General features: G+C 44.0%; 1 protein-coding gene across 13 annotated transcripts in view; it reads left to right on the plus strand.

The window, feature by feature from the left end:
- Nucleotides 1-26,827, plus strand: part of ARVCF (ARVCF delta catenin family member) — a 447,669-nt gene that overhangs the window by 364,768 nt on the left and 56,074 nt on the right. For 11 of the 13 annotated variants that reach the window (XM_059713468.1, XM_019486607.2, XM_059713469.1 and 8 more), the window contains 4 exons: nt 12,763-12,880; nt 14,585-14,756; nt 17,070-17,087; nt 22,160-22,231. In XM_059713468.1, coding sequence (XP_059569451.1) covers nt 12,763-12,880; nt 14,585-14,756; nt 17,070-17,087; nt 22,160-22,231 — 380 coding nt within the window. The remainder of the gene's footprint in view (nt 1-12,762; nt 12,881-14,584; nt 14,757-17,069; nt 17,088-22,159; nt 22,232-26,827) is intronic. The other 2 variants (XM_019486610.2, XM_019486612.2) reach the window with 1 other exon arrangement.

Genomic DNA, 26,827 nt, shown 5'->3' on the forward strand with positions numbered 1-26,827 from the left:
AAGGACCCCAAATAGCAAAGGGCAGACCTCCACAGCTGCCACTGATTGTTGTTAAACCATGAAGCTGGCTGCAGTGTCCTGGGTTATCATGAATTGCTTCTTAAATCAAAAACCTCTGACTTGGTAGTGAGGTATGTAACAATGAGGTTTATCGATCACCTCTACACTACGTCGGTGTCTCTAGAGCACCGGCCAAACTCCCAAAGTCTTGTTCCATCACTTGGTTCTTGTGTAGCCCTTTGCCTGTGCTAGAAGATTAAAAGAAAAAGGATCCTCATTTTGAATAGGTAAAAGGGTCTCTATTGTGTGGGGCAGCTACTGCTGCTGTGTTACTTTCTCCTGGGCCTGTTCAATCCTTACGTGCCAAAATGCAGCTTAAGCGGAGCTGAAATATCTGTTTCTTCTTCACTCCTACCCATGCCCATTATCCTTTCTCCTCCCCATGATCTTTCTGGACCCTAGTAAACCTCTCCAGTGTCAGAGACCTGCTCATAGTCCCACCACTGGGTCTTGGCTTCCTCCCAGTTTCCTTACCATCACTTTTGCTCCATTTCAGCTGCCTGGTCCAGTCTTACTAACTGTCAGCCCCCAAGTGCTGTGACACTGTTGAGGAGTGGACAAAATCTGGCCCATGGTGGACTCCATTTCCCAGCAGCTGTGCAGCTTCTTCTGGTTGCCGGACCCAGCCCTGCTGCTCGGGTACCGCCAACCCATCTGTTCTGTACCTGCCACTGGGGACGGGTCTTACACGGGCAAGGTGCATGGCTGAGTGGCTGGGATGAGGCCGCAGCGGGGAGCAAGATGGGTGGGCAGGGCCAGGGAGACCCCAGGATCTTGGGGCAGTGATGGTGTGGGGCAGAGCTGCATTCTGCTCCCCGCATGCCCCTGCAATGAGCACGGGTTTTGCGGGCAGGGGCATGCAGGCAGCAGATCATGGCCCCAGCTCCATGCTGTCACCATCCCAAGATCCTGGCCCTGGCCCCAGCTCCAGAGCAACCCCGGGATTGTGGCCCCAGGCTGTCATGGCCCCATGTAGTCACGGTCCTGTGATCCCAGGGAGACCAGCTAGAAGCTGCATGGGTAGGAGCTGCTGGGAAATGGAGTTTGGATGTGGACCAGAGCTGCCATCCTGCCCACCCCTGCTCTGTTGTATGCTGTAGGGTTGACTCTATTCCACTCACCCTTCCTGGGACCCTTCTCTCTTTAGCATCACAAGCTGTTTCTCACTTTCTCTTGCTTATTAGGATGCCTATTATCTGAATTTATAAGTCAAGCTGCTTGTATTCAGTGAGGAGTGAAATTCATTGTATCATGTGGAATTCTCATACCCCTGCCTGAAATGGAAAGGGTTAGTTTTTAAAACGTTATGTGCTGAAGGTGGTATTGCTATTTGGGACATTTAGCACATAAAATACACTAAGAAATTCAGTGCATTTACCACCTCTTATTTACAGGTCTCCCTTGGCAGACATCCAAAACAAAACTTTTTAATAGGAAAGGGCTGTAGACTAACGTTGAATCTCAGAGCAAGCGAGTGAGGCAGGCAAAATGTTTAGATCAGACTTGCCAGGACGTGATATTGTAGCTTCCCAGCTGAGGCATACAACTAACCCACTTCCACTGTGGAAAAAAGGAAGCTAATGGCACTTTTCTTGCCTGTCAAGCCAATAGAGTTCTGCAAAGCTATTTTGAAGGAAAATGATTCAGGGAGCACCTGAAAACCAATAACCTAAACTATGTGGCTATTGGGAAAACATGTGCCCTGTCTCTATAATGAGTCCAATAGTTTCTGCTCCTGTCCAGGCCTCCCAAAGAACCATTCAATAAACAGGTAAGTCATACACCATATAAAAATCAAAGTATCACATTCAGGAACATCAAAAAAAAAAAGGTCAGTATAACTTTTTCACAAAACTTATTCGTTACTCACAGAGGTCCAAGGGGCTCTGAAAATATCTGAGTACTGAGCTAGGATGGTATGAGCTGTGTTGTTCCCTGCCATCCATGTCCCATGTTGCTTTTCATTGCTGCAGTAGAACAGCGTTGTTGCTTTGTATCAAGGTGGCCTTGGAAATTGTAGTTTCAGTTAAAAAAGGAATCTTGATCTCGTCGTCCTTGTATTCTCCTACGTTCTTGTTTATCTACCCTAAGAAATGCTTCTTCCCTGTGAGCTTTCAGGTGGTTGGGGGAGTGGCTGGAATTGAGGGAGAGAGGTTGCCACTCTTTTAAATATCATTGATTTTGCATCGAAGAAATGCAAATTAAGTGCCATGCATTTAATCACTTTAAAAGCTTTTCTCTTGAGGGCAATTTTCACAGAGACGGCTCACCTATCGCAGAGGTGATGAATGCCAGCCCCGTTACTGCAGGCGTAAATGTTACATTGAGACTTACATACCATTTAGAGACCTATTTGATTGTAATTATATCTTTATCTAAAGTAAGAATGGATTTCTCACATCTTCCCCGCTACTTTCCCAAGACTTTAATACCAGCCCACCAAATTCCAAGTATGATGGTTTCTATGCTGGTAGGTATTTACTTTTATTTAACATTTACTCAGTGCTCCTCCGTTTTGTTTTCCCAGGGAAAGCAGATATTTAAACAGCAACATAAATCCTCTTTCATTAGTTCTGCCTACAGACGGGCGTGCAAGACTTTTGAGACTTTGGGAGAAAATCCAGGTCATTTTCTCCTTCAGCTGAAAGGTTGTGGATGTTGAATTTTGGTCTACAAGTATATAATACAGTTTTTGTGCTTTTCTGTTTATTTGAAATCAGCCACAGGATGGGTCTTTTGCCTATCCACTGCACTTAGGCTATTGTGGAAGGTGATTTTAAATTTGACTGCTAGCAGAATCATTCATTTGGATACAGTCTGGGATATATTTATCCTAAGAATATCTTTATTTGTTAAGCTTTGCATTGGTATTTATGTATCCCAAGGATGCGATCTCTGTTTTTAAAATGTGATGTTTATTGAACTTCTTCATTATTTATACTGCTCTGGCTCTCTTTTGGGGAGATATTAAAAAGCAGGAGTCAACAGAGCGAGATTGCTCCTTGGGTAGAAAACAAGAGAGGGGAGCTATTGAGAGCAAACCCGGTTTTCAGTACCTCTGTGCAGAGCAGCAAAGATCAAAACTCATCTGTGATGACAGTACCAATGAAATTAATAGATTTGTATGGCCAGATGGGACCGTTAAATCATTAGCCCGGGCTCCCGTGAAACACAAGCCACACAGTTCCATCCAGTTACCTCTCCTTTACAGGTACAGGGGCAGAGATCTTGCTACAGCGCCAAAGGATTGCACTGTACTCAGAGTATTGTACTGACTTCAAGCCTCACTTGAGACTCATCCAAATGACCCAACTGTAAATGCATACCTGGTTATTCAGGCTAGGAAGTCCAAGGTGGCTAGATGTGGTGACAGCCACATCACTGCATTGGTGTGCCAGGTTAGATACAGACAGTCAAAAAGGCTGAGGCTGAATCGATTCAGTCTTTGCAGGTTAGTTTAAACTGTGCAGATTGAACCGATTAGCAAATGAACAGACATTCACTTTTGGTTCAGGAAATGCAGCCATGTGCCTGCAATGGCTCAAGCTAGAAGCCAGGGCTGCTAGAGCACACCTGCCAGCCACTGCCAAAGGGGAGGGAAGAGAGAAAGCCCTCCAAGGCTCTCACCCCTCCCTGCTGGAGCAGAGGGGTCATGGCCAGGCACCAGCTAGGGGCTAGCACATGGGAGGGTGGGGGTTTAAATCCCTTCCCTGGCCCACAGGTCCAGGTCTAGGCCACAGGACTCCAACCTGGATTTGCCTGGGTGGGGGGTAGTGCCTATCAGCCTTCTGCCCCCTCCCCTCCTCCCCCCTCCCACAGTCCCCTGCTCAAAGGAGCTGGGGCAGCTGCTGCCAGACTGAGGAGGGGGGTGGGGAAAAAGGTAGTGGCTAGGGTTACCATATTTCCAGTATCAAAAAAGATGACACCTGTGGAGGGGAGGGGGGAGGGGTATGTGATTGTGGGAGGGCAGTGATATGCCCCCTGCCTCTGCCCTTACTTCTAAGCCACAGCCTCCCCAGCCCTGCCAGTGCCTCTCACTCCTGACCTGAAGCCCCAGTCCTGCCGGTGCCCCTCACTCCTGACCCCCTACCCTCCCAGCCCTGCTGCCCACACGGTTTCCGCATGCACACGTATGCACACAATCACACACACACACATTCTCTCTCTCTCTCTCTCACCTGAGAGCAGCTTGTCTGGATCTGCGGGCAGAGCACATGACTTCTGACAGCCAATCACCTTCCCCACTGCTCCCAGCCCCAAGCAGCCAAGCTTCTAGTGCCCGGGAAAGCAGAGGCAAAGCAAAAACCTGGACATTTGCTTGTATTTAAAAAACCTGCTCAGACAAGAGGATAGGGGGTCAAAAAAGAGGACATGTCCGGGAAAACCCCGGACGTATGGTAACCTTAGTTGAATTAATAAAATCTTGAACAAGAATAGTCCTTTCTGTGAAGCAAGCCTGTATTGAACACAACACTTTGCAACATCAAGCACACGACAAAACAACCAAAACCTTTGCCTAAACTAAGATACAGCCCAGTAAAACACAGTGAGAGCACATACAATTTAATCTAACTTAAAATAGAATGTAATAACATAATCCTGAGAGCGGAGCGCCTCCTTACAGCCCTCCGCTCTCAGGTAGCACTACTTCACAGTCAGGGCGGCTAGGATCTGGAACCAACATCCAAGGTAAGTGGTGCTCGTTCTTAACCTGGGGGGCTTCAAAAGGAGGCTAGACAATCACCTAGCCAGGGTCATTTGACCCCAGCATCCTTTCCTGCCCAGGGCAGGGGGTCGCATTTGATGATCTACTTAGGTCCCTTCCGACCCGACCAACTATGAAACTCTATGAAACTTCTGTTCTGTTACAGGTTGAATCCAGTTTCTGATCTGATCACTTAAACTGCTTTATGTGTAACTTCTGTCCCTAGCCCCATTGGCTACAGACCTGACATGCTTGAACCATGCTAGCTTAATGGCCACTAAACACAGGTGGCCCTTGGTCCCTTTATTTTGACCCCTGCATTGATTCCAGGAAGATTTTTCTCCAGATTCTAATTACTTGAATTTCCACCAATGCAACATGTCCCCCCAAAATATATTTTCACATTTTTTTAGAGTCACTTTTCACATTGGTGAAGAGTTGCTGCATTAATGGTGCTCAAATCAGAAGCCTGCTCTTGACAGGCTGAGATGCTAGCAACAGAGGAAGGGTGCAGTCAGTCAGACTGGGAGCAGCAGTTAGTCACACTGACATGTAAAAAGAGCTTGAGGCTCTCCACCCCCACCCCTTCCTTTTTCCCTCTGTCCATCCTTTTGGACCATCAGCCAGATTTTCTTGCATGTATAACAGGCTTTTGCCTGTGGATGCTTGAAAGGTCATACAGGGCTCTGAGTCCTGTGTTTTCCAGATTGATAAACAAAAAAAAACTTCTCAGATTTTATTTCTTAGAACATGCAAAGTGCTGCTGCAGGCCAGTCATTGAGACGTGTGTTGATTCCACATACCAGGAGCCAGATCCTCAGTTGCTCAACTTCAGCTTAGCTTCATGAAAGACAACAGAGCTTACTTTGTGTCCCAGCCAAGGTTCTGACCCCATATACTATTCTGTTTCCTATCTTGTATACCTTGAACACAGAGTTTTCTTTCTCTTCCGATTAGATGTTTTCAGGTGTTTGCATATGAGAGGTAGAAGCGATCACTATCTGGTACAAATCTGGTCTCTGTATGGAGCATCCAGATCTGTTGCATGCATTGCTGAAAGTTTCTGGACCCATGACCACCCAGCCCATGCTCTTTCTGTGGAGCATGGAACTGCCTGAGCATTCTGCAAATTCTCTTTTACATCTGCTGGACTTTTTGTGGTATATTCATTATTTTTTATCACTCACCGCTAAGAAGCAAGTTTTTTAAACTTCATTTTCTTCGGCTTTCCTTTTGAGTGCAGTCAGGCTTCATGCAGACGGTTTTGTGCCACCCAAGCATTCCTCTCTGAAACAGCTGTTCCTAGCTACTTTTTTTTAAAGTCCTTTTGTACTGCCAGGGCAGCTAAGAGACCAGATAGCAAAGGGCAATATCTACACTCCCAAGTTTTTGCTAGTTCTTCTATGATGCTTTTGGTGCGCAGACCCTGGTGGAGCCAGGGTGCGAGTTAAACCTTCTGGCAGGCTTGGAATAAAATGCTGTCTTGAGCCTGCAACTCTGTCATTCCTCGTTGTGTAAACCACAGTCTGCTGGAGCCCAGGGACCCAGGAATGCCTGGCATATTCCCCAACAGCGGGTACCTACCAAAGAAGCCAGACCTGCCTGAGATGCCTGTAGGAATTGTGATACCGATTGTCCAGCAGGGAAGATGGGATGGGGGTTGACTCCTTTATAGAAACCATGTATTTTATGAATGACATTAACACTCAGCATTTGATGAATTGATAAACTGTTCGTCTTATTCTTTTTGGTTCATTACACACTCATGTACAATTGTGATTTACAGTGGAATTTGCTCTCAATGCACTCATGCCTCAATTTTCAGGACATTTTTCCCCTTTAGCTTAAGGTGTTGCAAGGATTTCCAATATTGGCAAGCTAAGTTTTTCTTCATTGACGTATTTTGTAGTGTTTTTTCCTGTTTGTCATCTTATTGGCATGTTTACATATCAATGCATGTTAATCATGAAATGCATAAAGCAGAAGAAAAGCAGAAACCAAGATCCTTTCACGTTGCTGAGAACAACGTGCACAAAACAAGCATTATATGTGTAGTAGTGTAAATGAGCCATTTACAATTCTGTTCTGAGTGGATTATGGAGGGGATAAGGGAGGGAAGGAGTTGTTTGGAATAATGTGATCATTTTTTCATTAATAGTCTGTCAGTTTTCCTTAAGTCTAGAAATGAAGAGCTTTGGAAAATATAATGAGGGAATAAGAGATATGACATGCAGCTTCCAGTGGGCCTTTCTCAGTGCATTTCTGCCACCCTCAAGCTTAATAAGTAATGTTCCACTTCAATAAATGTACTCGAAGGTGGAGCTTCTGTCTGCAAGGTGCCATAGAGAATCTGAATCCTAATTTCAGTTTCATAAAGATTTGGCTTTAGAATTTACTCTTGGGCCTTTGCTCTGAAAGGATTAGTATAGGTGGAGGAAGAAGTGTGCTGCAGGATTGTCTTTCGAGGTGCACCTGTGGAATCAGATCCTTGCTCTTCACTTCGCCTGCGCCACTTTGGCAGAGACTAGTTGAGCTGATGTGTTTTGATTGGGGGAAAAGATTTTCTTATCACTCCATTTAACTTGCAATCTAATTTGGATGTGTTAATATGCTATTACGACATGCAGCGTACAGTGAAATGTATATTTATATTTTGAGAGGTCTCTGAGAAAATGTTTTCTTTTAGTTGTCCAATTAACATATCAACCTGTCCATAGAGATAGGGAAAAAGCTATGATTGATTTGTTAATTATGCTGAATTAGATTGTCAGTCCTTATACTTTGCAAAGAAGAAAAATTGGCTGCGTGTTTCAAGTGGAAAAGGGCAATGATTTCATAACTTGTACTTTTGCAATTTAACATCTTGCAATTTAGGATTGTGAGCTTCAAAGACCCTGAAGCTGAGAAGCCTGACTTTCTTCCTGCTGTTGTTAGTAACTATCTATGTTTAGAAATCCCTCTCTATGTTAATGTCTCTAAAGAATACACCTTAACATTTTCCATTTTGTTCCCTTTAATTTTAGTGGAAGCAAAGGGGAGAAAATCACTTGCAGTGCTTGAAAGATGAATATTATTTATTTGAAAGGTTGTGCTCTCGATCCATGTCTGCAGGAGCTGACACTCTAAGGGCTTATTTTGTCTACTCTGGAGCTAGCCTAGATCAAGTGAGAGCAGCCAGCCTGAAGGGGAAATCCTGCCATACAAAGCTACTCTTTACAAACTATCTTGAGGCATTTTAGGAAAACTTTTCTGCCAGCTGTGGGCACTAATAGTGGAAGTGATGTTTGCCGAGCCACCATACACCATTTTCTCTTGCCTGTGCTGTATTAGAGTCATAGAATTATAGAAAATTAGGGTTGGAAAGGACCTCAGGAGGTCATCTAGTCCAGCATTTCTCAAACTGTGGGTTGTGACTCACAAGTGGGTTGCAAAAATATATGAAAGAGTTGCGAACAAATGAATCAATACACTTTAAAAATTGATTTGCCTTTAAAGGAGAAAACATGGGAAACTGTGGCTTTTTCCTTGCAGGCTGGCAGAGTTCCAGCCTGCGAGGGGCTGCTTGTAGGCCTGTGCAAAGTGGTTAGTATTCACTTCAGATTCAGCCAATTTGGGGGACAGTGATTTGATTCAGTGATTTGAATCACTGTCCTGAATCGATTTGGTCGAATCTGATTCAGAGATTCAGCAACCACCAAATTGGTCGAATCTCCGAATCAAACAGGCCCCATCCTCCGCCCCATGAGTGACTGGTGCCCCCTGAATCTGGGGGGGCACCCGCAGAAGATGCCGACCCTGTCAGGGGGGTACCAGCCTTACCGACAGAATCAGTGTTGGCCGTCAGCGGGGCACTGGCCCCGTCAGGGGGGGCACGTGCACCCCTGTGCACCCCCTACCAGTCCCCTATGCTCTGCCTACTCTGCCAGCCCTGTCAATGGTTGCTGTGCCCCGGCCCCAGCCTCAGCTCAATCCTCTTTTGAACTCCCCTTCAGGTAGTTGAAGGCTGCCATTAAATACCCTCTGTCTTCTCTTCTCTAGACTAAATCAGCCCAGTTCCCTCAGCCTCTCCTCATAAGCCACGTCCCCCAGCCCCCTCACCATTTTCATTACCCTTTGCTGGGCTCTCTCCAATGTGTCCACATCCTTTCTGTAGCAGGGGGCCCAAACCTGAACACAGTACTCCAGATGTGGCCTCACCAGGGCTCAATAGAGTAGAATAATCACTTCCCTGGATCTACTCACAAAACACCTACCAGTGCAGCCCAGTATGCCATTAGCCTTCTTGGCAACAAGGGCGCACTGTTGGCTCATATTCAGTGTATTGTCCACTGTAACCCCCAGGTCCTTTTCTGTAGAGCTGCTGCCCAGCCAGTCAGCCCCCAGCCTGTACTGGTGCATGGGATTGTTCTCTCCTAAGTGCAGGACTTTCCACTTGTCCTTGGTGAACCTCATGGGATTTCTTTTGGCCCAATCCTCCCAATTTTTCTGGGTTACTCTGACTCCTAGCCCTACCCTCCAGCATATCTACTATGCCTCTCACTTGGTGTCATCTGCAATCTTGCTGAGGGTGCACTCTGTACCATCTTCCAGGTCATTGTTGAAGATATTGAACAAAACCAGCCCCAGGACCAACCCCTGGGGCACTTTAGTTGATACCAGCTTCCAAGTAGACATCTAGCCATTGATTACTACCCTCTGAGCCTGATGCTCCAGCCAGTTTTCTATCCACCTTATAGTCCATTCATCCAGCCCATACTTCCTTACCTTGCCTGCGAGAATATTGTGGGAGACCGTATCAAAAGCCTTGCAAAAGTCAAGTTATACCACATCCGCTCGACTCCCCACATCGACAAAGCCAATCATTGCATCAGTCAGGTTAGTCAGGCTTGACTTTCCCATGGTGGACTCATGCTGACTGTTCCTTATCACCTTCTTCTCCTCCAACTGCTTAGAAATGGATACATTGAAGATCTGCTCCATGATTTTTCGAGGGACTGAGATGAATCTAACCAGTGTGTAGTTGTCTGAATCCTCCTTTTTTGCTTTCTTTAGGAGCACTATATCTGCCCTTTTTCAATCATCCAGGACCTCTCCCAATTGCCATGAGTTTTCAAAGATGATGTCCGTGGCTCTGCAGTCACATCAGCCACATTACTGTGTTCTAGTGGGAAGCTAAGGATCTGACTCTGCACAGGAGTAGACCTTGCAAAGTCCTGCCATTAAAACAACTGTCATTTCAGACACAGAAGCTATGTGCAGGTACAGGATGTAGGATGGAGCGGACTTTTGGCAGTGACTCATTGGCTTGAGAAGCCCATGACATACTTTCTTGAGAAGACCATATAAACCAGATAGAAGAAATGGGATGTGTTATGCAGACTTGCAGAGCTGAGTTGCATCCATGTACAGACCACTAGTTCAGGCCTAGGACCACAAACCCATTTTTCTATAAAATGTGACTTCTAGAGACAAAGGCTTTTCAAGTGAAGAAAGAGCTTCTTTGAATTTATCCCTGCCCATCTGTATTTAGACATCTGCTGGGCTCTGCACAATATATACGAGAAAGGGGAGTACTCTGAAAGATGACTGTTCTCCTTCACGGGTACTCTCTTTAAGTAGCCAGAATGTGCTTCCTCTGGGCCTGGGAGAATTAAAGTAGTAGGAACATCTGCATCCCTATGTATTGGAAGAGAACAAAATTGAGAAAGGTGCTGGTCTGAACAGATTACTGCTCTTTATCATTGTACCTGTAGGAGAACCTCACACATGCATTGGTAACATGATGCTGCAATAAATATCTGTGTTGTGCACTTCCTCCCTATTGCTGTCGAGGTACTTGCACAAACAAGGGGATTGATCAGAATGAAAGTTTAGTCAACCACTAAACACCGTAGTCTGCAGCAGCGAGCAATACAAGCAATCTGGCTGCCTTACCTAGGAGTGTTAGGCCCCATGGGGGTAGCGTGTACAAGGGATGCGGTAGCATGCCAGATAGATGAGGAACGCATGTGGTCAGGCTACCTACTACTCTGCTGTGCCGGTACAGGAGTTAGTGTACATGAAGTAAACTTGAGTGGAGAGAGGGCAGAATAGCTGTGGATCTCAGAAGTGAATGCTGGCCTACATCTCTAAGATGCAGCATTTAGTGACAGCTCTAATGACACACTTTGTGGTGTCTGCTTTGTGTTAGGTTGCTTACAAACTTCCTGAGCGTCTCTTGAGCTCTCTAGGGCACAGATGGGCTTGGTAATTAGGGTCCTGGATGAACTGCCCGTAGTGTAGCAAGGATATTGGGTTTTTACCAGACTGGAAGTTCTCCCAGAACCAATAAGCAGTCAGATGAAGCCCTCCCTCAGGCAGTTGGGATGATGTGTTATTATGAGCTTGTTGATTTGCAGTCCTGGAAATCGTAAGTATTGCTGACATAAAAATATCATTATACAAGCAGTTTGGGGTCCACCTCAGGTCAGCAAACTGGGAGTATGGGTTCTTTGTGGATGCCATCGGATTGAATTGGTATAATGGAACCACGGGCTATGTAGTGCATAGGGCAGTGGGGTCTGAACATCAGCATGGATATCTGTACTGGGTAATAATAATACCTAGTCATGATACAGGGGACAAGAGAGAAGGATGACAATTTTGGGAAGGCATTGGGAGATGCCTAGCACTTGGGTAGATGTTTGTGCGCTATATCTTCAACACTGGTTTCTGTTGGAGCAACTGAATGCAAGTGAAAGCAAAAACATCATCTTCATAGAGATACTGGTGAAATAAAATTCAGTTCTGTGTGTTGTTCCCCTACTTTTTGTTGTCTCATGAAATTAAAAACATGGATATATATGATGAGGCTTGCTCACTTATTTTGTAATACCCAGGGATTCATTGGGAATGTACTGCCAGTCTTTGGTGTGGAAATAACTAACTCTTCAGACCGCCTGATGTTTTCCATTGCAACCGATGAAGAATTGTTCTTGTCAGAACCAGATGTGGTGGGGATTAGTTATTACTTTAGGACCTGTTCATGCTTGCATTTAAATCAATACAAATCCTAAGAAAAACCTCCACAAATGATCTGTATTTAAGATAATAAATTTCACAGAATAAAATATATTTTCAAAATGTAGGGTCTGCTGGGGTGGCCCTGGTATAGATATTAACTGGAACAAGTGTCATGAATGCAGCTTATGAGTAGAGTTGGGTGGGATATGATTTCCCATTCCACAAGTGTTTTTGATATTTCATAAATTTTCTTGCTCTACCTTAGGATGAGCATTTCAAAGTAAAATATTGGACAGAAAAATAAATTTATTCACAAATACGTAATAGCCAGTCATGGTTAGGGCACTCTTTTGGGTGTATAGTACACCTGGGTCTAAACGTCTGCTCCAGTAAATATTTAATCAGTACGCAGTGGGACAGCTCCAACAGAAGAGGTTAAGAGAGATCCTTCCCAGACAAGCCGTTATTCTGGTGGTGAGAGCACCCTGGGAATGTGGGAAGCCCTTGTCCAGCTTTCTCAGTTGTTGGCTCTGATATACTAGGAGTTTCTTTTTTCTCTCTGCTTTTCACCATAAATACACCATTGTTAAAAATGCAACATCCATTTCCACAAAAAGGCTCTAGTTTTAATTAGTTTGCACTTTCATACAAAACGCTGTTTCTCTGGAAAACTGTCAACCTGCTCTGTACCGTTAAGTTGGGCTGTATCAGAAGTCCAGAGAAGTGAGCAATGACTCTTTCTTTTAATTATCTAATACAGTTTTCATTCAGAGTTTATGAATTGCAGGTGTGTGGTCCATGCCTGAGGCACTGGACATAGATGAGGTCCAGGTTTGTAGAACTTCTCCCTGCTTGATCGCCTTTTGTGTTGCCAAAAACCCGCCACAGTTAATCCAGCACCATGGTTAACCTTTGTAAAAGAAAGCGGTGTAGATGTGATCTGTATGGTAAAGGTTTCCATGCTAAATGTTTCTATTGTGTTTGTTCTTTGTTAGGAATGTAAGTTCAGATGGAGCAGAAGCTCGCAGAAGACTGAGGGAATGTGATGGCTTGGTGGATGCTCTCCTTCATGCTCTACAGTCTGCAGTAGGCAAGAAGGATACAGATAACAAGGTGATTCTTGTGTATTCTGATTTGGATGAGTGTGCTTCTTAAGATGCAAGTGCTGACCTCACTGCACACTGAGGGCATTTTGCTCTTAGCATATAAGTATGAACTGAGATAGTTCAAACCCACCTGGCCTTCCCACCCTTGTTCTGGATCTTGGGGATCTTCACAAGTCACCTCCAAACATGGTGGCAGGACAGGGGGTGGTGGCCACTGTGGGGGTTCACGCAGCTGTTATTTGTCCCCTGCTGCTGACGTTCATCCTTAACCTGGCTTCATGCCCTGTGTCTTGGTGGTGCACGCATGCCACTGCTCTTCTTGACTTCCAGACCCCTCTGGGAGCCCCAGGGACCAGAAGACATGACTTTGCAGGCTGATCTGACCCACAGGCTGTACAGTTGATATCCCTGGTCTAAAGAGATGCTGAAAGGGTACCTCATTTTGTAAGCTGGGTGCCTACTGTGGTACCATTTTATTGCTTGTCTTTCTGACATGGGAACTATGCAAGGGGAAAGAGCAAATGGAAAGACAGCTGAAATGGGAGCTGAAATGGCAATTATTTTTAATCCTCCTCCTTCTCCTCCTCAGTTGATTTCTATTTATACCCAGAGTCCTCAATTATAAGTGTTGATCCTGTTGTGTTGTAATCTATACAAAATACAGCCAAGGAGATAGGCCCTGCCTGAGAGAACTTAGTCTTTTTTGAGTTTGTACTGTACATGCTGTACTGAGATCAAAACCTGTCCACAAGCAGACACACATCAATCCCAGTGAAGCCAGTTGGAGTCCTGTTTGCTCTCAAAGGGCTATTTGGTTTTACCACTTCCTACAACATGTCAGCATATTGTGACTTGTGAATAAGGAGCCCTTATGCCTTCATCATCTACACAAGAGATTGCAGAATGCAATCGAATTTTAATACGAAGCTTTGTTAGTTTTATGCTGTGGTTTAGCCTTACATAAATGCACATATGTACGCACCTGCACATGCTAGCTTAGTGCTACACACACACACATACATAAACATCTATATCTATATCTATATCTATAAATTAATGAGTCCCAGCCTGTGTGAGACCTACACAAGAGAATCAACCCCAGAAGCTTTGTCACTTAATCAGATCCTTCCTTTTACACAGACCGTTTTGTAAGTGGATTTTGAAACCACCTGATGGTTTCCATTGCAACCTATGGAGAATTGTTCTTGTTAGAACCTGACGTGTTAAGGATTAGCTGTTACTATGGGACGTGCTTGCGCTCACATTGAAATCAATGCAAGTCCTAAGTTTGTGCCAGAGGTACTGCAGTTAAACGGGTCTTGTGAGGGGGCGGGTGTGGGGGGAGAGGAGGTGAAGTCTGCATTTTAAAAATGCGTGTTTATGATGGTGTGATAGCTGCCCACTGTATTTTTACATTGAGTTTGATCTTTAAGGGAACCTGTTTTAAGCATGGTGAGTTGGTATCTTTGATCACAGAGCCTACCTCTTGCATAGGCACTTATTTATGAAGTGTATTAAATAAAAAAAAGTTTTAATAAGAGAGAACTGAAATTAAGGTTTGTTTGATCAAGTCCTCTTTGAACCCTACATCTTGTCTCAGGGGGCTTTACTATTTTTTGATTTATAATTTCCCCCCATGTGACATAAGGTTGCAAATAGACAGGTGTTTCTTTCTTCCTTTGTTTTTTTAAATTTAAGTTTCTTGTTACAGTCTGTAGAGAACTGTGTGTGCATCATGAGGAACCTTTCATATCACGTCCACAAAGAGGTCCCAGGAGCTGACAAGTACCAAGAGCAAGATGCAAATCAGCCCATGAGCACAGGAGGCTCTCAGAAGAAGAAGAAGGATGACGCAGGCTGTTTTGGTGGGAAGAAAGCTAAAGGTGTGTTTCAGAGAGGTCTCTGAAATTTGGAGTGGTTTTTGGAGTAGTACTGCTGTATTGTGGTCTCTAGTCCTGCTGCTGCCAGCACACTTGTGTAACTTCATTTACACCAGCAGTTTCCTTGGGTACAATGAGGCTATCCATGTGCAGAGTGGCAGCATTACATGTTTGTGGACTTGGGGCATATGTTTATTCCTAGATATCGGGGTCTGCTCCCCTCTTGATACATGCACTTAACTTCCATTTAGCATTAAAGTGGGGTTATGTACTTTGGAGTAAGAACAGGCCCATTGACACCCATGGCTGGGTAAAGGTTGATGCGTTCTGCCTCTCATTCAGGGGGTGCTGTTCGTTCATTCATCAAACCCCCTGCTAAATTGCACATTAGTTCCATCCATCTTGCTCCAAAGCATTTGCTGCTGTATGCAGAAGCAAGAGAGACGCATGCTAATTTCTATGCATAGTTGTCCTTTCTCTGCCTGTTTCACATCTTCTAACGATCACATTTTAAAAAAAGAAAAACAACTCCCCCCCCCCCCAAATAAGAAGACAAAAAAATCTTGATGCTGTCACTCTTGCATTCATTTAAATTGCAAATGTGATTCTAGTAGCTTTTAATTGTCAATCACTTCAGACCTGTTCTCTCCCTTTTGGGTATGAATGTCACAAATACATTGCTTCTCGAGAGGGGATGAATAGTGTCTCAGTAAGCCCCTTTTTATCTTCCTTTTCAATACTTCAACTTATATGTGTTACTTGGTACTTGAGAGAAATTCAACTTCCCAACCAAATTAGGAGGCAACGTGCTCATTTCTCATTACTTGGGCACTTAATTCCTTGTTTCTTTATATTTATGTCAGTCCTTAATATAGATGCCCACATACTGACTGGTTTTGGTACTGAAGTGCAGATTACTAGTCAGCCTTGGAATGCCTCTAATTTAAGCGCATAAATTTGAAGGCCCAATCTGGGCCCTAACAACTGATCCTAAATTTAAAAATTGGTCTTTGCCCCTGTACTAAATTTCAGTATCCCATTTCTGAATCAGCATACAATATGTAGAAGTTACTGTAATGTGAATTTGCTTTCGTGGTAACTACAGTCTCTTTTCAAGCCGACTGAATCTTTTATTTACATTGAAAAATAGTTTTTTAGCAAGTGGAAAAAAAAAAAACCTTTGAAAAGGCAGAAAATCTTACCTGCCTGGCCAGGACTGTCTACCAAAAAGGTAAAGCAATTTTCCCTTGGAAATAATATATACTGATGTGGGCTGTCCATTCTCATCACTGGGTGCAGGTTACCTTGTCACTTAAGAGCAACACAGTTTGTGTCAACGTGTGAAAAAATATTCCCTGGGGCAAGCAGGACCGCACACCATTGCGGAGGTCCAAGGAGGAGTGCTCACAAATGGCTGTTCCACTTGTTTGTCAGAAGTCGTCCACTTCCCATTGGGCCCAGCTCCAATGTCACTGGGTCTACGGTTTCTGCATTGTCAGCCCAAACTTCTGGGGACATTTGTGTTTGTGGGCAAACAGGTGTCAAAACTGTGAGATGCTGAGGACAAACTCCTGTTGACTTCAGTGAGAAAGGCAAATACACGGTGACCTCCCAGTTGTTGGCCCTATGTGTCCAGCAGAAAAAAACAATTATTTTTCCTAAGGGTGTTTTAACACTTTTTCCTTGTTGCTCTTGACTGTAAAAAGTCATGCTGTTCTTTTGGGTAGGATTGAGTGGTAGCTGTGCTGAGCTCCCAGCCAGTGGTATACAGATCAGAAGGGTTGAGAAGGACAGGCAAGTTTAGCATTAAAAAAAATTAAAATTCATTAGTAAGTCTGCTTTTAAAATCATAAATAGAAAATTCCCTTTTTTACTGCGTAGCTTCTCTGAAATTTCCTTAGTTTTTTAGGTCTAGCACTTGAAAATAGATCATTTCAGTTTCTTTTTCTCGCTTGCTCTCTCGCCCCCCTTTTTTTAATCTTTACAGTTTTTTCTTGCTTATTTTATTTCATGGTCATTGATCATAGCATTTCAGACACCCCTGCAAAGGGCTAGTCGGCCTCCTTTCCCCCCACTCCCTTCAGCATCTTTTCAAATGACTAACAGGAGAAAAGGAACCTGCAGGGAAAGAATATTCTTTCAGCGGGAACAAAAGGGAGAAGAGGGAAGTGTTTTTATCAGTGAAAGTTATTGCATTTCTGTAATTCTGAGGTTTGAATCGGTTCTGTGAAATTCTGCTTCTTTGTGATTGTTCCTTTGTATTTTCTTCCTCCCTGTAAATTTTTGTTTTTTCTTTGCTGCTTTTCTGGTAATTAGAGGAGTGGTTCAATCAAGGTGAGTCTTTCCAGTACTTTTTTTTCTAACATTGTCATAATCTCCTTCATTCACCTTTTACATAAAAGGGCAAGAGCTGGCACAGAAACCTTGTTCACCCCACCCCGCAGTGCACCTCAGCTACGTGCTGCTCTGCTGCTCATTGCTGTTGCTCCCACCTGGAGGCCTAGTTTGATTCAGGGAATTCTTCCAGTTTTGCTGGCGTGGTTTGGGAGGTGCTGATCTCAGTAAAGAAAAAAGGGCCATGGTTGCCAGGGGTGCAGACCCACCAAGTGAAGGAGACTGTACTAGGGACCTTTGCCAAAAATTCACATGGGGTTACATAAGGCCAGGGTTGCCTCACTGGGCCTAATAGAGGGCAATAGGGTATGTCTATACGGGAGAATTAAATTGTGATTGTAAAAGGTGCTACCTATGTTTGGCTAAACCAGCTCGATTTAGTTAACAGTAGCTGTGAAGACAAGGTGACGTGAAGTTCGGTGTGCTAGCAAGCCGAATACAAATTCTGTAGGGAGAGTAGGGACCATGGGTGTTAGTACCTGGTGAAGTCCATGCTACCTTATCTTTACTGCTGATGGGATGGAGGATAACTAGATTAATATTGCATGTGCTACAGTCGCACTTTCCTTTTGCTGTGCGGAGATATCCATAGTCTAATGGTTTGAGAATTGGGCTGAGAGCCAGAAACCATTATGTCCTAATCCCAGCTCCTCACCCTCTCCATTGGACGTCCTAGGCAAGTCACTTAATTTACAGAAGCAAAATGAGGATAGCATTTACCCTCCTTACCTGGTAGCTTTGAGGATTAGTTAGGTTGCATAGTGCCCTGAAGATGAAAAGTTGTATTATCTTTGATGCCATTGATGGGAGTGGATGGGTTCCAGCTGATGGCCTCTGAGAGTCGCTGCAGGTGTGATGACAGATGGCCATTAAAACAAAAAGCCAAGCAGCGCTGGCCCAGCAGCAGCGCTCGTCCCTGCCAGCAGAGAGATCCTGGACTCCAGTTCCCCGTTCCACCCGCCCGTGTGGCACGGGAGCGTTGCCCCCGCAGAGCGCAGCCCCTGGGAGAGCCTAGCGCCTCGTGTTGCTTAACTGAGATCTTTTTGAGCTGAAGAATTAGCAGCACGGTACTGACTGCCTCTAAATGGCCTTCTTCCTTTCCAGTTCTGTCATCCAGAAAAAGGATGGCTGGGATTTAGCCCTTGAGGAGAGAAAGATGCAAAATGGAAAGGGGAAATGAGGTATCCTTTCGGCTTGTGCAATAAAGCAGGGGGCTGTGAAATATTAGTCGTATTTAATACTGAAATCTTTCCCAGGCTTTTGACCCGGTAAGAATGACAGTAAATGAGCCCAGGGACAGTATATTTGATCTTTTCTTGTGCGGCAGAAGAAGGGGCTAAAGAAGCTTTAATTTAACAGTTACCAAGATTGTAAATCATTTATTACACAAGCAAGTGTCCTGTCAGGCTGCTTTCCCACACCAGAGCGCTGTGCCAGCTCCTACAGCCAGGCCCCATAAAGCAGACCTATCAGCAGCCATGCTCAAAACTGTCTGTCTTTTGGCAAAGTTCTGCGTTGGGCTTCTGATCTGACAATATCTTCTTTCCTCTAGTGGATATCCGGGAGGGGAAGCGCGTGGGAGGAGGAAAAAAATCCATAAGCACAAAACTGTTGCTTTAAAACTTTTTGCTGTCCTCTGCCAGCGGGATCGTTAACTATCCCTTGCCACTGTGACTGTCACTGCAGGCTTGACTGGATTTGTGAGAGGCTTAGGGCTGCCCGGTGTAGAACTGGGACTGATCTCATCCCGTTGTAAATTAGATGAGCATCAGCTGGGAGCTAGACTCATGTCACCCTTTGTTTCTAATGAAATAGTGACTGGGTATCAAAATGGGTAAAGTGAGTCACATTGCTTTAAGGTGTTGTGGCTGCTGTTGGAAGGCGACTGAAAGCAACACAACTCCGAATGTAACAGTGGACCTCCACACCCCCATATGCACTCCTCCTCCTAAATCGTCCCTTAAATCTCAGGCTTCTGCCTCTTAATCAACTCCTTCCTAATAGGAAAAGAGAGCCCCAGATATTTAGATGCCTCCTGGCATGACCCAAGGGTCCCCAGTCCTGGGTCTGGCTTGGCCAAGGGAGAGAAATGATTTCCGGAGCTGACTTGACTCCAGTGGGCTGCCCGCCACCCGCTGCAGGATGGCATGGGAAGTGAAGCTGTGACCTAGAGGCACACCAGGGAGGGGCATCAGAGGGGAAAGCCTGAAACTTAAATCTTGCCTGGAAATCAAATGGCCATTGGAAAAGATCACAGAGTGCAGGTGAAAGGTACTGCCCGTGTGACATGCTGCTTAATAAACAGGCAAAAGCATTCTGCATTTCTTGTATTAAAGGTTTTGCAGCCTCCCTTACTCCCTTCGTGTCACATGCGGCATGATATCAGTGCTTTCAAAGGTCACGCACAAACGCGTTGTACTTGAAGTGAATAAACAATTCAACTGCTGATGCACGAGAAGCAATGGCATGCAGCTCCGTCTCTCACTGCGCTGGCTCAGCTCTGCTGGCCCAGCCGGACTAACACTGCCAAACTTTAAGCCAACAGGGCTTTCAACAGGGAGCAGATCTGTTGAGGAAGGTGCCATTTTGACAGTACCATTTCACACCAGAGCTGCCCTGAGCCTGGAACTGCCTGGTGACAAACGCACAGGTTTTTGGCCTGCGGAAAAATGATGCCCCGGCCCAAGTCGTGGAGATCAGATGGAGGCAAGTTCCTCTGCCTGCCTTAAGATCTCATCTTTTCCAGATGGTCATTTTACTCCTGCTTTCACAGCTCCTCTTTCCCTCTGTCATGGGAATTTTTTTCTCTGCTCTAAGCAGTGACAGGGCTTTGCAGCCAAACAGCCCAGCTCAGCTGTCATCATGAAAAGTAGCTTCCTTGCACAATGCCTGACATTTTGTCTTCCTCTGCTTGTCCCTAGCTCCCCAAGCAACAGATTACGGGGTTTTTTCCAGATCCCAAGAATTAGTGGTGGCCCAAAGCCCGCGCTCTTATTCCCATCCCTCATTTTAGGAAAGATATCTTTCAAGAGGAATGGAATAAAATGTGCCTGTGTGACCTTTTGGCAGATTAGAAAACAGGCTTTTCCATATGTTGCAACAAAGGAGGCACTTCAAGCTTGATGAAGCTTTAGTTGTATGTTTTTAGTGCCTTCGAACAAAAGGGGCTAGCCGCGTGCCATGGTGGAGGGCCACATGCGAGATGGGGCACGTTGGATTTGGGCTGCAGTTGTCATTCTCTAAGGGTCTAATACAGCTGCCTTGGGGTAAACGGAAAAGTTCGCTCACTGGGAGTTGGATCGGGACCTAAATGAAGCTGCTACTTTATTCTGGACAAACTTGTATAGGCAAATGTGTGATGCTTCTTGCATTTCAGACCCAGAGGCCTTTCCCATTTCATGACCTGGTCCTACACCAAAGCCTGGCTGTTCACTACATTACATTTTCAAGTGCTTTGCCCTGTATGTTACTAAATGTCCCAAGTGATGGAGCTTCCAGCCTTTCAGGTGGAAGATTGTTCCACAGCCCCATAGACGTACTGTCAAGAAGCTTCCTTCTAACTTATTATTAATTATATGGTGCTGAATCCTTTCCTGTTGTTCCTAATTACACCCTTTGTACCATCTTAAATGATTTCTTTCCAGTCCTGTCGATAACATATTTTGAAAAGTAATTAGCCTGTCCTCACCTTTACTTAAAAGCTTACCACAGCTAAACTGCATATAAGGTGCACTATTTTTTCAAAAGATAGCTGTCCTCTCTCTCTTTCTTTAATATGTGCCTTCAGTTAGTCAATGCTGTCCTGAAGGCCTGGACAGATGAAACAGCTATGATAATGAACAGTGGAGTGAAGGGGAAGCCTTACTGTGGTTCAGCTGAATCCACTGTAAGTGTTTCATCAGTTTGATTTATCCCATGGTAAGTAGAAATGGAACTGCAGTAATTCACCACTTGTTTCAGTCAGTGGTAGACCTCTGCAGTTGAGCTTTACTTTCTGCAAGATAGGAGCAGACAGACGTAACAGTTACAATGGATCAGCTCTCACTGGTTTCCACCATGCTATAAGTCTTCATCTGTTCACACCCTGGACTCCAAACAATATCCAAAAACGGTTGACCCCAAGCAAATTTGTTTCCTCTGTCCTTTTTAGCAAGGGGGAGGGAGAGGGAATGTCTGAAAATTAGACCTTCCTTCTCCTTTGCTATTTTTCAGACCCTTGAATTCAAAGCCTACCTTTCTGTTGCAAGCAAGCACTCAGCATGGGTTTTGCTTTACCTTCTTTTTTTTTTAATTAAACTTCCTTTAGATTAAAGCTAATGTAATGGTTTGAAACTGTCCATATTCTTCACCAAAGCATTAGAAAATACAGTCATTTTCCTTAGTTTCTTATAAGCAGACAAAATTACACTTTATTGATTGAAGGGCAAATTAAGGTTAAGTTATTTGCTGTCCTCTGTGCAATATATTAAATCCAGGCCTTCCTGCCTGACTGTTGCCTTGAAGACAGCCAGTGAAAAGGGAGCCCATTGTCCTCTGTTCTGCACTGTAATTTGTGCCTCATACATGCTTCAATCTAAAGCTGTTTGCTGGTAAAACCGCTAGTCAAGATGCATTTTCTGCTGAAAACCAAACAAGCTTCATGCAGCTGAAAGCCATTTTAGGCAAGACATTTTATTTCAAAGGGCACAGTGCCGTGGACTTGCAAATGAGGAAAATCACTTGGCATTGAAGTTGACTAGCCTGAATCTTAGAGGTGCAGAGCACACCCACAGCCTGTTAAACTGATCGGGAAGCAGAAATGCTCAGCCCCATTGCAGATTAACCTAGATGTGGAGGTTTGTCCCTAAATCATTTAGGCAGATTGCAAGTTGGATATATGCAAATAAAGGGGATAGCTGGTCATTTAGAGCCTGAGTCTGTTACTTTCTTTAGCACTGTAGAAGCACATGACAGTGATTGATTTATCAGTGCACTAACATGCTTTACCATTCATTCTCCTATTTTATGTGCAGGAAAGAAGAATGGAGATTTGGACAGAAACTTTGATACACTTGATTTGCCCAAACGGTCTGAAACGGCTAAAGGTAACGTGCAGATTTGTGCATATGCTTTTGAAAATAACTAAGTGGGGAGATAGGGATTCTGAAAGAGACTGCAAAATGAGCTACGCCCTGTACAACTGCCTTCATTTCATGTTCGGCTAATCATAATAATAGATGAACGTCAGTGTGCTGCTTGTCTTCCAATGTGCAGTCCCCAGGGGATGATCCTATTGATTAAGCTGGCCAGAGGAGATAATGGAAGCCCGTCAGACACAGTTTTGGATTGAAGTGTTTCTGTCACAGAGAAAAAAAAAATGGATCAGCTCGTAAAGCATAATTTGTAGATTCCCCATGCTAGAAACTCCCAGAGGGCTTTGTGTAAAGCAGGAGGTGAGGAATTTTTTTGTTCTGTTCTTTCTGTTTCTATGCGAGATCTTCTGCCCTTTCCTTACAACTGCCTACCTCTGGAAGTGCTGAGGTTCCTCGCTGTGTGCATGTAAGGTTGTTTGGGGAGGGTGGGTTAGATTTGCATCTTCCACTGCTAGTCAACTGTCTCCTGAATACAGTAATTTCTCTGGCTGCAGTCAGCAGGGCCTGTGACTTTCCACAACTTCTATAGGCCTGGAGGTCCTCAGAGTTATTCTTTTGTACTGTGTATTTCAACTCTTGGCAGAAGTGAAATATCTTCAGAAACAACGTACACTTTCCACCTGCTGTGAATAGTGCTGTTTCAGCAGCAGCGTAGGCTGTGATTTGGGGAGCTCCTCAGATTTTTGCTGCAGCATACAATCCTGTGCAAGCCTCAAGCTTTTCTTTAAAGTAAAAGTTGGTGTTTTGGTAGGAAAGCTCCAGCCATTTCCATGGAAACTGATTTAATGCCATCCTGATATCCCATCCTAACAGGAAACTTTCTTCTGTAGACACCCTTCACCTTAATGAGCTGTGATTGCCACAAGCTAGTTGGGTCTAAATGAAAACACAAATATACTCCAACAGTTTTCTCTCATTTCCTTTCAAAACGTAAGGCAGTGAAATGAAAAAAAGTCACTTATATATCATACACCAGGTAGCCCAGTGGCTAGCTTCTTAGCCAAAATCCTTCCCAGCTCTACCACAGGTCTGTTAAGTGACTTTAGGCAAGATTATTCATTTCTCTGTGCCTCCCTTTCCTTAGCTGTAAATTAAGGATCCATTCCCAGGCACTGATGGCCTTTGCAAAGTGTCTTGCAGTGTGCTGATGAAGACTACTAGCTGATTGTGATATTGCCAATGATGGTGTCCTATTTAGTGGCACTCTCAAAACAATCGACTTGTAAATTCATGGGCAGTGAGGCCGAGTTATTTGATTATGAACTATACCCACTCTACAGACAGGTTTGCTGCACATGCAGCTTACTAGTCTTGTGACTGAGCACCTGTTTTGATCTTGTGATGCCAATCATACATGATTCATGAAGACATCTTCTAAAAGCCTCCCTGGCCTTCATGATTCAGAGCTGGGCCACTGCCTGGTTGCAAAGTAACGAGGCCTTTTAAGGAAACAAAATTTAGGCTTGATCTTAAAAAATGAGCCTTGTACTTTTCTTTCTTTGACAACTGGTCTCGGGTAACTACTTGTTAGAGGATTGAGAAATCCCAAGTAAAAAAAGGAAAGGAAAACAAACTTAGCATGTATGGTAGGAGGCAGTCTTTAGACCTTTAATTTCCTTCTAAATGTGGTTGAGATGTGGATGCCAAACATGAGAAACAGATACAAAAGCTCTCCACAGAGAAAGAGATCTTGCATAACCATTTTACTTTTTTAAATAAGCTTCGGTAGGACTTTGCTGACACAAAAGTTTTGTGACTTCGCCTGGTCTCGCCTACGCAGCTCGTTACCTTATTGGATTATAATTGCTGAAATCACATGCTGTTTGAGAGGCTTCCTTTGAAAATTTTCAAGAACCCAGATTTAATGTAAATGGATGGGTGTTAGTCTGACAATAACATCACATGCTAGATTAGGTCAAAAGATTAATCCTATCAGCATTTTGATAGATGAATGATGCATTTTTGGGAAAGAAGGGGCATGAAAAACCATTTACTGGTGCATTTTAGGGGAAAAACAATTAACTTTTATGATTTTTGTTTGTTTGTTTTCTACAAGACGTTTCCTGCCCAGCAGCTAGTTAACATGATAGTTCCTGGGTACTAAAGGTTCTTACAAGCGTGCTGCTATTTTGAATTGTTCAACAAGATAAGCAAAAGAAAATTGCAGTTTCAAAACAGTTAAGAGCTTGGGTCAGACCTATGCCATCAGAACTTAATTGGCTCTGATGAGATCAGCTCTCAGCTGAGGCAGAACCTCGTTTCAAGGATTGGAAAATCATGCAAGTTTTAATGATCAAATGCAGTTGGTTTGAGTGACACAATGAAGTGCTATTTCAAAAATCAACAATTATAGATTAATCTCTTTCATGTATTATTAAAGCCATATTAAAGCGAGTTTTCAGCTGGAATCTTTATGCAAGCAAATGAAACTACAGTAGCTAATAAGAATTGTTCATGCAGAGCGCCAAATGAACATTGCGGTAGTTAACAGAACATTGGGAGGCAGTGTTATTAGGTTTTCTGTAATCTTAAAGTCAAACTTCCTTGGTGTTAATCTGTAAATTTAAGAATGAGGTCTGAGAACTGCTGGCCACAGTTCCCATATAAACTTCTCTCATATGTGATGATCGTTGAGTTCAGTTGATCCAAAGTTGATGATGGCTTGAAGAAGTTACTAACTAGGAAAGGAGTAGTTCTATTTCTCAGTACCTCTTGAAAGCTAAATTGTTGTCCACAGGACTTTAATCACAAAAGTTTGTACCTAATGAACAGCTGGACATGTTTAAATGGAAACAATGATATAGCTTAGCACCTTTATTCAGCCTTGGGTCAAGATAACCTATAAACAAGTTACTGTCTTGAAAAGAGCAAAGGAAGTTCTGGGTTATTGCCTGGTAATATGCTAGTACATTCTGCCCCAGGACACCTCATTTCATTGCTGTATGGAAGGGAGCTAGTGATTTAACACAGCCTTTTAAGGAAATTATCCAGAGGTTTGAAAATGGTGAGCTACTTTTCTCCAATAGCCGTCAGTTTTAAATGCAGATTAGGCTGGCCTGTATAGATAGTCTGAACAGCCTTGAAATAATTTCTGAGTCTTTAACACCTTTCCCTGCCAAGGTTTCTGGCTAGGAACCCCTTCCAAATTAAGACTGCTTATCTGTGGATAAATTGGTTAACATGGTGTGGGAGCTGTGCACATGTTTTCATAAGCTATCCCACCTAATAGAAATATAATCCCCTGGAAGCATCCAGTATGTTCTGCTTAGAGGGCAGAAGAGGGCTGTTTATGTGTGTCTTCCCTTGCAAAAGGATGTAGTCCATCTTTCTGGTTGGTGGGGCATGGGCATGAGGTTTTTGATAGCTGGAAACAATGAGAGCTGGCTTGAGTGCTATGGGACTAATGGGAAAACAGGAGTGTTAAGCAGGGTCAGATCTGGAGTAAAATGCCCATCTCTACTAGAGTGCAAGAAGAATACCATTGCTGAAATCCCCAATCAGGACCAAGTAAGTTGGTGAAAATAGTAGGTTCTGTAATGCATCTCTTTTGCAGTGAACTGATTTCTCCTGTGCAAAAAAAGGGGAAGTAAGCATTGCGTGCAGCACAGTGGGTTTGTCTGCACAAGATGCTTTACTGCTCAGTAGGTTTACTGTAGACATACTCCCAGTGAAGGCTTACTGTGCAGTATTTTACTGTGCACTAAGCCTTTATAGCATTAATAGCATATATAGATGTGTCCAGTGTCTTTGTTTCAGAGTCTTTATTTCTGAGTAGGAGATGAGAAGCGAGACCAGCATTCATGAGGGGAAAATCAGGATTAAATCTGTTCAGTGAAGGTTATAACTGAAGTGAGAATCAGAGTTCAAATAGCAGATGGGCAAGATAACTTATGCTTTTCAAGAAGCTTATTGATATGCCTAAGTCCTCTAAATATGGTTTAAAGGTTGTGACATTTACGGATCCTACAGCGGTTAAGGTATTAGACTGTCCGTCTTTGTTCATCAGTGCTTGGCTAGGGAGCAGAGGGGGAGGCGTTCTTTGCGATAGTTAAGTGTTTCTGACTTGCTTTTATATGTAGTCAGACCTGGTTGGTCCTACTTAAACTGGAAAACTAAAATGTATTTGGATTAAACAAGCCCTCAGCTTCTACTGCATGGTTGTATAGTGGCAGGCATAAAATCAGTCTCAGATCCTCAAGACAGACCCAGGTTTGGGTTTTGATTCAATCTGTGATGCATTTGGACAAAAGGACTTTGATTCAAGTTATTTCTACATGATACATGAGTGAACTTGTCCTGTTGGTAGGCCCTTTTAAATGTGTCCATAACATTATTATTATTAAGGCTCAAGGGTCACACTCAAAGAGTGGTGGTGGATGGGTCGGTGTCAACCTGGAAAGATGTGGGCAGTGGAGTCCCTCAGGGCTCAGTTCTGGGGCCGGTGCTGTTCAACATCTTCATCAGTGATCTGGATGAGGGGGTGGAAAGCACCCTGTCCAGATTCTCAGATGACAACAATATGGGGTGAAGCCAACACCCTGGAGAGGA

The sequence above is a fragment of the Alligator mississippiensis genome, chromosome 10, assembly GCF_030867095.1.
Source record: "Alligator mississippiensis isolate rAllMis1 chromosome 10, rAllMis1, whole genome shotgun sequence".
In the NCBI taxonomy this organism is placed as follows: domain Eukaryota; kingdom Metazoa; phylum Chordata; order Crocodylia; family Alligatoridae; genus Alligator; species Alligator mississippiensis.